We start from the raw sequence: 12,674 nt of genomic DNA, 5'->3' as shown, positions 1-12,674 counted from the left end.
ATTGCGAGCGTTTCATTCATTCGGTGGTATTTCCGGAAAGCTAATTAGCGTACGCCCGAAAAAACACAACCGGTACCGGTCATTAGAGGCCGAACTCGCCTATGAGTAAAGACAGCTCATGGCAGATGTCAACTCCTCGTGGCGCGGTTTAATAAAAGGCAAAAAAAAAAACTAGGGTAAAGACCGGTGTTTTTTTACCGAGGAACCTGGCAACGACTTAGCGCTGTGACTAAAATAAAAAAAAGAACAGAAAAAAAGAAGACTGCTGAACGAAGAATTGCGAAAGGATATTTGTTGGAGGAGGCACCGGGATTTCGGAGACGAACAAAGCTCTCAAGTATCAGCAACTTGCCGTTCGCGGGTTATTGAAAGGAAGCGGGAAAGAAAAAGTGAGAGGTGTGAAGAGAGCGAACCGCCGCATGCGGTCTAAGCCGGCCAAAGGGCCGGGCGTCTTAAAAGTGAAGCCCAAGATGCGACCGCGGGAAGAGAGAAGAGGGTATACGCACCTCTTGCCGAAGTCGGTGCGGGCCGGGATGATATCACGAGCACCACCACCAAAAGCGCGGCGGCGAGTCGGTACCACAGTAGCAGAGGGTCCGTCGGCGGCCGCGGCGCCGTCTTCGACCACGAAGACGACGACTCGCGGCGGCCCATGACGACGACCACGGGCCCGGGCTATCCGCTAGCAGGCGGGCCGCCGGCCTCGCTGGCCGCGCATCGCCGTCTCCGCATCGACCCTGCCTGCGCCGCCTGACGCGGCGAGGTCCTCCCTCCTTCTCTCCTGTGCCACTACCGCTGCTGCTGCTGCTGATGCTGCCACGGCTGGCTCTGGCAGCGTTGCTGCTGGCACACTCGCGCGCGCCGAGAGAGGGGACGCCGGCGCTCCTCCGCTACCGGCGCGCCGCCATCGGGCTCCTCCGACGAGGATGGAGGGGAGAGAAAGGGCCGGTTTCCGTTCCGGTTTCCATGGTTGCCAGCAGCGGGAACCCCGGGTCTGTCACTTCTGACTTAGCTGAGGCACTGTCGAAGCCCGAAACCGACACCGTGGTCATTTACCGCTGCTCCGGGGCGGAGAAGACGTAGGGAATGTTTCAGTGAGGCATAAACGGAGCCGCACGAGGGCTGATATGCTGTTAGCAGGTGCAATCGCCGAAGGCAGCAAGTAAAGGGAGCGCTAACTTCAAGATCAGATACTAGAGGGAGATAAAAAGTTTTGAGCCAGGAAAGGTGGAAAGTTTGGTCGGATGAACGCCGCTCTGGACTGCTACTCCGCATTGGAAAAGGGAAAGGAGAAGGCCAATAAAAGGGAGAGATTGAAGTGGAAGGTGATGATACAGTGACTGAAATAAGATGCCAGGACATAACCGTCTAGGGAAATTACGTCCTGGACATTTCATGTGGGACATTGTCAGTCCTTCCCATCTTCGCTCTCTTTTTTTCCCACGTGGGTCTTCGCACACGCGGTCTAGCAAACATGCCTGAAAAAGCCAGAAGGAGTGTGGCGAATATTTTTCTTTTTTTTATTTACATAATGAAGCCTCGCACGAGGTTATGACCCAGACGTAAGGTCCTGCGCTTCCTCTGAGCCAGAAATAAGATCCACAAAGAATGTTCCGAGAGTTTTCTTAGTGGTAAAGAAATATCCTAAACCAAGTAGAGCGACTGCGCGTAGTCTGGGTGCGGCAGAGCGTACTGCGGAGCGCTGCCGTGCCTCGGCTGCGGCCGATGTTCCTTTATTGGGTACGACAAAGAATAATTTTTTGTCTGACACAGTGGATACCCATAGAGTTTGCATACGGACTATACTATTAGGCATGTTAGCAATCAATCAATCAATCAATCAATCAATCAATCAATCAATCAATCAATCAATCAATCAATCAATCAATCAATCAATCAATCAATCAATCAATCAATCAATCAATCAATCAATCAATCAATTTATTCTGCACTGCAAAGACATTTTACAGATTCAGGCCTGCCGAAGCCTGATTGGGCTTGTATGGCAGCGCCTGGCCGGTAGCAGCAAGCTATTCCTCGCGTTCCTTTTCACATGTCCAACAAACGTGACCTCCGTCACTTCCGTCACATGCAGTGACGACTCTGAATACACGTCTTCTTATGCGGCCACGCATGTGCGATTCTTGTAGGACGCAAGTCAAACAACGAGTAGATGTGCACGCAAATGAAGGTTACCTGCAACACGCGTACCGTTTTCAGGAAGCATCGACCCCACTGCCATGCGCACTCTGATGCTCTTGATCCTTCTTTATTTTGGACGGAAGAGCTTCTTTGTCGATGGGCCACTGCATACCCTGCGTTGGCCACAGCTAATTGGGGAAAAGCAGGCAGCTGCAAGATCTCAGCTAATTTGTACAAATGATGCGCTTCTGCGCTACGTCAGCCGTGGCGCATCCCTGCGCCTGCACTAGGTCAAAGGGCAGCATGCGAATCGATGATGCTCGAATGCTGACACTTCTCTGAAATGCACGAAGAGCGTAGTAGCGTTTAGTATAAAACCAGGGCCACGAGGAACGGAGAGCAGTGAACGTTGAGATGCGTAAATACATCATGTATGACAAGATTACGCCCAACGCATGCGCTTTATGCACTGGCATGCATAATATGAATAGACCTAGCGCTTTGAATATACACCTGCAGGTCCTTATTACAGTCATTTTTCACATGCGTAATTTTATTCGTTTTCGTGGACCGGTGCGCGACAGTTCACTGAGGTACTACGAGAATTGTTGGCTGACAGAACTTTTCGTACACTCTTAAACTACTGTCAGTAGCGAAATAAACTGAAGTGACAGCATACCTGTATTTTTGTAATGGATATATTCTTGGAAGTGTTGCGTTCAAGATCGACACCTGTCGCTAACATGCATCGTCACTTAAGCGAGAATCAAATTTTTATTGTATTTCAACCAGTTTTAAAATAGCAAACTGGTACCGAATTCGGACGCGATAACACAAAATTCTACTCCCATTAAATTTCTTCTCATCCTTCATCATTGGATCAGGCTCCTCAACGCTCGTTATCACCGGTATCAGAGAGTCAGGGATACCGATGAAACCGAGAGAAAAGAATCGAATGAATAGGATTGTTATACTATACTGGCCCAGCTCACTCAAAGAAGCACAGCTTAAAACAGAGCGGCATGTAGTTTATTTGCATTTTTTTGTTTATTCATACTGGTATTGGTATTCCAGCGAGGGTCGTTAAAGGGAGGAATCGTCTATTAAGACATGCTCCACGCAGAAACCGACGTGTTTATTACTTACAGCGAATGCATCGCTTAGCAGACTAGAATTTGGAATCACTTTTTTAATGCTACTCAACTGAAATACAGACAGAACTATTTATTTTATTGATGAGGTTTTGTGCTGGACTATTAGCTAGTTTGAGAAACCTGCTTTCACCTGTTTCAAGCGACGCAAGAGCAGCGAAAGTCAAAGATTGGGAAACGGACCTGAGTGAAGAACATTGTAGATGATGAACATTGAGATGATGAAGGATGAAGGAATAAGGAAGGTAGAAAGATAGGAAAGGAATATAAAGAAGGTATACACCAGTTGGGAAAATGGACCAACAAGCGGACAATGTTTTAACACAGCATGTGTCATTCCTTACGAAATATAATTTAGCCAGCCTTTAGGCTGTCCACGGACTTCTGTCGATAAAGCATATAGACTCTCTATAGACCAATTCTAAAGATAAGAGTATAGTCAATACAAATTCTATAGACAGTCTATAGACAATCTATAGATTTGTGGCCATACACTTTTAGGAGACTTTTGTCTACATACAGTCTATAGACTATGAATAGACCAAAAGAAATACCTATAGGAAGGCAATAGGGTCTATAAAAACTCTATAGACCTTCTACAGACCATTTTTATAAGGGTCTTTTATAAGACCATTTTTCTGGACGCGGAAGCACAGGAAAGGTTAGAAGTTGGAATAAGCGAGATGTAACAAACATCCTGGAGCGCTGTATATACACGCAGGTGTGAAACAAGAGTAGCTGTGGAGAAGTTATGAGAGGTTCATTGCTGTCGGCATGTATTAGGTGCTAATGATGGTAAAGAATAAAAATTTTGTATTTTCATTGTTATTATTTTCCAGGATGGCGGAGTTGCGTAACCTATATTTGAAGTATTTCATCTTCTTTTAGAGCTTTAACAAGAGAACATATATATTTAGTGCGCGTGCGCGTGTATAATTTCCCGAGGTCTCCTGATAGTTTTAATTACATGACAGTGATTTCACGGTAGGATCAAAGGTGGTCCGTTACATTGATCATTTGATTCCTTTAAAAAAAATTTCTTGTGGTGATATTTTCTCTTCTTTTTGTGGTAACCTTACGCCGCCTCGACTTCGTGCTAAAGAGAGTACAGGATAAGCTTTAAAACGAGGGCACAAAAGTCGGTCTGAAATACTTTTGTACTACGCTTGAAAAAAAAAATACCAGAAGAGGTTGAGAGAAGTAATTGTCAGAAGAATTAACGAATGCTAGTATTAGATGTGCACGTTTACGAGCCCTTGAGTATCGGTGCTTTTCAAATCTCTGCCCTTGATACACATACTGATACTGGAATTTATATTTGCATTGTTTGTGTTTATATTTGCACCGTTTTTTAATCTTTTATGCCTTTTATTTGCAGTCCGTGGTAGAGAGAATGCAGGTGTCACTTTAAATTTGTTTGCTGAGTTTGTTTGCAGCAATTAATCAATTGCTGCTGTGCTTGCTGCATACACATACCAAACAATTCTGGACAAAAGCATTTGTGAATGGGAAATAATTTATGAGTGCAATTTTTTTCATATATTGTAAGATTACCCTATAACAATCAATATATCTGCAGATCTGCCGTCAACAGGCTTGCATTTTTTTTCTATTAACGTTCTTGCGATCGCCAAAAAATTCTCCACTGGTTTTCCACGTCAGTCTTAACTACTCCGTGCGAGCGATAGAAAAACTTTAAAATAATTTGTTATACACTAGAAGAACGGACCATTACCTTGGAAATTTCTATAACAGGGCCATAGAATTTTCTAATATTCAAATTTTTTTCTCGAGTGTGTCGGGCGTGGTTGTATTCAAACCAACCTCTTTGTATTGTGAGGTCTCCCTGATAGTTTCATAACTTTGGCAGCTCCCAACGTGTTAGTTATAATGCTTCAAATTTGTAAATCCTAGCAGTTACAATAAACTTGAACTTGGACATTTGTTTCCGCGTTTAACTTCAGTGCGAGCACCGCTAGAAGTCGGTTTTTTCACTGTGCACTAGTGCTTTGCAATGAAACATTAGGTAGTTTGCAAAAGTGCAATCAGCAAGTCTGGAGTGCCAGCTTTAGTCATTGACGACAGACCGATAGGGAATAAGATATACTCAGTTAATCTGATCTTGGAGCAAGGAGCTTTTAAAATTGCATATCCTTGGTTTCAGTGACCGTTGGCTTCCTTCAATACATCGTTTGCGGTGAGGGTGAGAAAAAAGGAAAAATGCACAGGCGATCATTCGAGGTGATGAGACAAATCTGCGTTAGTAGTATTCATCATCATCTTCAACGTCATCATCGGCCTGTCTACATCCATTGCAGGGCAAAGATCTTTCCCGTGTCTCTCCAATTGACCCTGTCATTTGCGAGTTCCGGCCACCGTATCCTCGCAAACTTCTTAATCTCACCCGCCCACCTAACTTTCTGCCGCCCCCTGCTACGCTTGCCTTCTCTTGGAATCCACTCCGTTACCTTTAAGGAACAGCGGTTATCTTGCCTTAGCATTACATGCACTGTCCAAGCCATTTCTTCCTCTTGATTTCGACTCGGATATCATTAACCCTCGTTGGTTCCCTCACCAAATCCGCCCGCTTCCCATCTCTTAATGTTACACCTATCATTTTTTCTTTCCATAGCTCGTTGCGTTGTACTTAAGATGAACCCCATTTGTTAGCCTCCGCTTTTCTGCCCAATAGATGAGTACCGGTAAGATACAGCAGTATTGGTACAATTATATTCAAAGCCTTCAAATCAAATACAATTCAAAGCCTTGCGACTTTGTATTTTTGTTTCGCACTCGCTTCTACCTTTATGGAGGCGTATGCAGGGTGGAGGTGGGTGGTTGGTAATGGGTGGAAGTTTCTGGTCGATGAGTATGCGGAAGGCAAAGGTGGGCGGATAGTGGGTGGAGGCCTTCTGGTAGGCGGTGTCATCCAACATCAGGCGGGCAGATGTTGAGCAAGTTAGGGCAGTAGTGCTTAAACATTAAAAAGCGTTTTCATTGCAGGTGTCAGATTTTGTAATTTCTTGCTCAGGTCAGTGGATGAAGTAACATCCGGAGAAAATAGCTTGAAGAGAAATAAATTCTTCTGATAGCGAGCTAGGCTCTCAGACTGAAGCTTTGAAGTGATGGAAACGCACAGGGGCATAGGGTGACCAACTGCGCCAGAGCTTATGAGAAATTAGAAACAGAACAAACAAAGTATGATCGCTTGGTGCTAGTGATTGCCGCGCGAGTGTGCAGAAAATGATTAAAAAAACATATGAGCAAGCATGTTACTGCTAAAGCTTTTGTTATTAGCAGTAACTTGGTAGTAACACTGCTAATACTACTACTATGTTACCATTATTAATACTGCCACTACTAAACTATTATTACTACTGCAACTACCGCTGCTGCTACCGCTACTGCGTCTACTGCTACCACTGCTTCTGCTACTAATGCTGCTGCTGCTACTGCTCTTGCTACTGCTATTATGATTACCTCTATTTCTGCCCCTACTGATGCTACTGATCTGTTATTGCTACTACTACTTCTACTGCTACCGCTGCTGCTACTTCTGCTCATACGGCAGCTCCTACTACTGCGACTGCCACTACTACTGCTACTGCACTGTTACCGCTACTACAAGAACTTCTGCTATTGGTGTTGGTACTGGTACTGCTACTTCTATTTCTACTGCTACTGCTACTGCTGCTGCTACTGCTATTTCTACTGCTTCTGTTACTTCTACTGCTACTGCTACAGCTACTTCTACTGCTACTACTACTACTACTCCTACTCCTACTCATATACTCGTACTGTTACTGCTACTACTACTGCTACTACTACTGCCACTGCTACAGCTACTGCTACTGCCACTGCTACAGCTGCTGCTACTGCCACTGCTACAGCTACTGCTATTGCCACTGCTACTGCTGCGGCAACTACTGCAACTACTGTAATTGCTACTACTGCTTCTGCTACTTCTGCTGCTATGCTATTGATACCACTCTTACTGCTCCTGCTACGCCTACCACTACTACTGCTGCCGCTACTACTGGTGTCAGACTAACACTTCTGCTGCTATTGGTGCTGCCACTGCAGGGCTACTACTGCTGCTGCCACTGGTCCTGCCACTACTACTGCGACAGCTATCACTGCTGTTGCTACTGCTATAGTGCTACTACTGCTGCTACTACTGTTAGTGCTACTACTGTTGCTACTTCCACTGCTAGTGAGGCCGTTACTGCTTCTGCTCTGTTAGTGATGATGTTGCAAACCTCCCAGAACTATACTAGTGCGGTTGTCGCTGTAAAATTTTAGACAGCTCAGCACTTTCAGTGCATCGACTGTTCTCCACGTTCACCCGTACGTAGGTCGTTCTCATGACCTATGCTCGCACGGGATACCAATCATAGGTTAGAGGGATTCGTTCAGCTAGTGTGAATCAAAAATCACCTGGCAATACTAGGTGACAATATGAACTGATTACTTAATAAAGAGCAATCTATTCGCACTTCACAATTAAAATATGCCTTCAAATCAGTACTCCTGACTTTAATTTTTTTTCTTTTTATATTTCTGTTGCGTCAAGAGCTTCTTGTTATCAATACAGCACCCTCTCGACAAACTGAAAAAGTACCCAAACACTAGGAACGACATAATATGGCAAAAAGACACCGAGCGGGGGCCAATATTGAGGCAATGTGGCAACAGGAAAGCTTGTTTATAGAGTAGGGGAATGAATGAACTCTGCACGAACCAAAAGTGGAAGCAAAAGGCGCAGATGTCGGCAAAATTTTTTATCTACACTACCTCAATGATTTCGCGAAGTGCTTTGATGGCTTCATTCACTCAGGCCATTTCCTTAAAGAGGGTAGGCATTAGGAAAACGAGAGCACGGAAAAAATAAAAGCTTTATACTCGTAAGCATTCTTCCTCTAACCCGAGTAGCAAACCGACAAAAAGTGACCAAGACAACGATTTCATGCTCGCGCTCCACACTCATAACTACACTGCCCGCCCACTGCGCGCGATCGTTTCAGAGCCTGTTTTGGAGTCATAACCGTTAGGCGTTTACTGCTGTTAATGGCACCGCTTATCGGACAAACTAATATCGATTAACGGCTCTCATGTGCAGGGAGTGCGCATTACGATCGAAGGAACCGCTTCGCAACACTGAGAGCTAAATAACCGACCCACTGCATGGTCGTCGCTGTTATCACAACGAGCCCCTGATGTGAACTGCCGCCATGGTGGTTACTGTTCCGGTTCACAAGCGTACGACCTCAAGGTATTCTTTGTGTAGGGGGAATGCATTAAAAGGTGCAAGATATTTTTTTTTTTGTCAGCGCTCTCGAACGAATAGATGGTTTATAGTTTAGGGGGTTTAACGTCTCAAAGCGACGCATTCTATGAGGGACGGCGTAGTGGGGATCTCCAGAAATTTCGACCACCTGGGATTCTTTGATGTCCACTGACATCGCACAGTACAGGGGCTTCTACATCTCTCCTCCATCGATATGCGACCGGTGCAGCCGGGATCGAGCCCGCGTTTTTCTTGTCAGCAGCTGAGCGCCGTAATCACTGAGCCTCCGCGGCGGCTAAAACTATTGAAGTTAGGAAGATGAGGCTCCACAGCACAAAACGACGAAGGGACAAGACACAAGCGCTACTAGCGTTGTGTCTTGTCCCTTCGTCGTTTTACGCTATGGAGCCTCATGAAAATCACCCACTATCCCGGACCATCACCCTTCTAAGGGATCAGGAAATAAGACATTGGTGAACAAAGGCGATGAAAGCCACACGTTTTCGAAGGGACAGCTCATGGAGTCTCCCTTCGGCTGTAGCAGAAAGATCTGTGGATTTCAGTGACGCTCGTCTGTTTTCCTCGAATCACATTTTTCGCTCGCAGTGCAAGTGAATCGAATAGGCCGCAAGAAGTTGTGGCTTCTGCTCCTGGCGTTATTTTTTCTGGAACGCATGAATCGCACCGGCATGACTGGACAGCATGCATTCGCCACCCGAAATATTTTTCGAAAGTCTTTTGACTTTTGCGTTTCCCTTACATCGTTCTTAATTTATTTGCAGCATTGACAATGCTTCCTAAGATTTGTGCACTGGGGGTGTGTTTTGTAGCGAAAACTGTTGTAGCTTTGTTCCGTACATAAACCACTGCAATCTACAGTACAAGCTACAGCGTCAGACTCAAGATTTGAATTAATTTGCGAAATAACTTGAACTTAACTGAGTGCAATTGAAGTTAATTTTATTGAATTCAGTTGCCACGTGTCCCGGTTGGCAGGTGGAAAAGTGGAGAGAGAGGAAACCTCCTCTCCATGTTTAGACGAGAGAGAGGAGGAAGAGGACAGGTGCCGGAGGGAAGAGAGAGAGGGTGAGAGGCGATGGCTGGCTAGGTCAGATTTCGCTGATTCGCGTGAGCGCGGCTAGGCTCTCTCTTAATGCTCATGATGTAGATATCGTAGCCAAATGAAGAGCTAATTGGTAAGCCAAAGCTACAACAGCTTTCGCTGATTAATGTGCTAAGCTGGTAAGCTCACCTGTGCTGTTTTTTTTCATTTTTTTTAGGACTCTTGAGAGGGAATTACGTGCCCCATACTTCTAATGCCTCGTGGGCGAATGCAGGTTTGGCAATATATAAAAATGACGTGATAAAAGCAGACAGGGCTGAAAGGTCGGTATACAACAATGATACCTGTGGCGGAAATTTCGCAGCAATCGCACATGGTATCGCTGTCAGACAAACTGTACATATATACTTAATCACTACCTATATACATTGGGTTGTTGTAAGTTTAACACTGGACACAACGCGCAATTAGCGGAGTTCTATGATGGAATTCTGCTAACACGAACTGCAACATCAGCATTGAAAAGATAATGTTTTAGACAAGCATCGAGCGTTCTTTTCGCCATGATTTAAGTTTTCGAAGGGCTCTGCGCTTATGGCTTCCCTTGGCACATTTGATTAGAGGCCGGTATATTTCAAGAGTGTCGAGGCCCTCAAGCTTGCACAAAGGGTAAAACCGAGGTTAAAACATGCGCTCAAAGATCACACCTCATGCATGAACTAGAAACGTAGCTTTTATTTGTTTTTGAGCAGTATTGTATGGAGGAAAGACTCATTTATTGCCTTTCCAAGTACGATAAGCTGCATGTGCACTTTGAAACACTTCATTCTGTAGAAATTTGTCTACAAGAATCGAATTGTGCCGCCTGAAGGAGCCGCTTCTTTTTTCAACTGCTAGGCAGCATGCATGGCGTCTCTCGCTTGATTTCGCTCTTTGACATGTCATAGCCCTCGCCCCCTCTTTAGCGGCCATAGGTAACACTCGCGGCGATGACGACTTCCAAAGCATAGCAGAGAGGCTATCAGTTTGATCAGGGAGAACGAGAGGCTGCAGCGATGATCGAGTGCTCCAAGGCGTCGAAAAGCCTAGCGCGTCTCTGCTTGGAATTTAGAGTGTTGTATTATCATTTATTCTGCTTCGTACAGTTCTGTTGCAAGAGTTCTGAAATTCGGAAGCAACAAAATGGCACCCTAACACTGCAACAAATAAAATAAAGTACGAACGAAAATCTGTCAAGGACAATAGATATCTAATTGTAGTTTCATGCCATAGAATTCTGATATCTAACCGAGCTTCCTTCTCTTGAAACGATCGCCACTTCACGAAATAAATCTATTGGCTATTTTGGTAACGAGCGAGAGAGCAGTTGCAGATAGCCTAAGGTGTGCTTGATTACTGAAGCTTACGGCAGCCTAACATGCGAAATAAACATAAAATAGAAAAACTGACTGAAGTTAGACTCGAACTAGTTAGAATAGAGTTGGAATCTAACTAGCTTGAACACTGTTTTTCTCGCCCGCGTGATCAGTGCATACGAGTGCTGCTTTATTTTCTTTACAACCACGGGGCCCCTAAGGCAGCGCAGCTAAACTGCACTGATGAATGCAGTACGTATTTTACTGGACGGATGGAGTGCAGCTGCTGTTGCCGCGGGGTTTCATGACGCTAGTCGTATTTTCCTTAATTAGACTACATCAAGGAGCAACGAACGCGTGTTTACGCAAGCACTGAAATTTCTATCTGAAATGTACATTTTTAATCAAACCAAAATTAAGAAGCAATAAACATCCCCTGAAACGAAATTCCCTGCATTTATTCTGCAACTCTGCTTCAGTAGACTCCCACCTGTGTGTGTGTGTGTGTGTGTGTGTGTGCGTGTGTGCGTGTGTGTGTGTGTGTGTGTGTGTGTGTGTGTGTGTGTGTGTGTGTGTGTGTGTGTGTGTGTGTGTGTGTGTGTTAGATGTTTCTTGTGGCCCCTGAGCTAAAGGGTCAAATTTGTCGAAAATTGATGCTTTCATAAAATAGGCTTCTAAGCTATAAAAGTAGGTTTTAGTCAAATGTTGCGAAAATTGATGTTTGGAAATAATGCTCTTCGAAGTGAAAAAAGAGCTTCAATGTAAAATTACACTGAACGGACGCTGATAAATGAACTTTCAGGTCATTTAGCCAAGTAACCGCCGGTCAGCCTCAGAAAACCACTGTGCGGCCTCCTGGTTAAACACCCAACAAACTGAAAATGTCTGCTCAGGCAATCCTGCCATCGTTGAAAGTAAGTATCGCATACTGTATATTTTCAGTGCATGAAGGCCCTGTAGATTACTCCAGGCAGAATTGCTGAAGATTCAATTGCCGACAGCGAATGTTTACAGATTAACAGCTTTTGGTACACCTATAATTCTACGTCGGGCGGGCTTCCCAGAATTCAGCATCATGATGATCAATCCGCAGAAGCGATGCTTCCAGAATAACTTCTTCAGTGTTATTCATTCGATTACCAGCCAGGAAAAAGTGTATATTTCAGATTGCGAATATTACCCTTTGAGAGGATATAGTAGTAGCGATAAAAAACAGGGACGACAGGGTAAAGAATAACACAGGGGCTAGTGTTGTCTACCGCCTGTGTTGTCTTCTTCTAACAGAAGAAGACAACACAGAAATGGGCTCGGGCAGGACATGCAATGTGAAGGCAAGATAACCGATGGTCGTTAAGTGTAACGGACAGGACTCCAAGAGAAGGCAAGCGTAGCAGAGAACGACAGGAAGTTAGGTGGGCGGACGAAGAAGTTTGCGAGAATGCGGTGGCCGCAGCCGGCGTAAGAATGGGTTAATTGGAGAGACATGGGAGAGACCTTTGCCCTGCAGTTAGCTAAGTGCGACTGAGGATGACGATAATGAATAAGTACTCCCTAGTACTCCTGGGTGACTTCAACCAAGGCAGAAAAAAACAGCGCAAATTTGTTGGCTTTCTCAATGAGAGGGTCGGCCTGGCGTCCCCCAACCAATCAGCACTTACGAGCGTCAAGAGTATCTG

General features: G+C 45.0%; 1 protein-coding gene across 1 annotated transcript in view; it reads right to left on the bottom strand.

Annotated features, from left to right (window-relative positions):
- LOC149343135 (chondroitin sulfate proteoglycan 4-like) overlaps positions 1 to 831 on the bottom strand; it is a 150,456-nt gene extending 149,625 nt beyond the window's left edge. Inside the window, exon 1 of the mRNA XM_089545660.1 lies at positions 507 to 831. Within this exon, the coding sequence (XP_089401786.1) occupies positions 507 to 654 (148 nt within the window). The 5' untranslated portion in view covers positions 655 to 831. The remainder of the gene's footprint in view (positions 1 to 506) is intronic.
- Positions 832 to 12,674: the final 11,843 nt, after the last annotated feature.

Source organism: Amblyomma mixtum, chromosome 5 (assembly GCF_055824585.1).
Source record: "Amblyomma mixtum isolate Tamu chromosome 5, ASM5582458v1, whole genome shotgun sequence".
In the NCBI taxonomy this organism is placed as follows: Eukaryota; Metazoa; Arthropoda; class Arachnida; order Ixodida; family Ixodidae; genus Amblyomma; species Amblyomma mixtum.
This window is presented reverse-complemented; position numbering and strand designations above follow the sequence as displayed.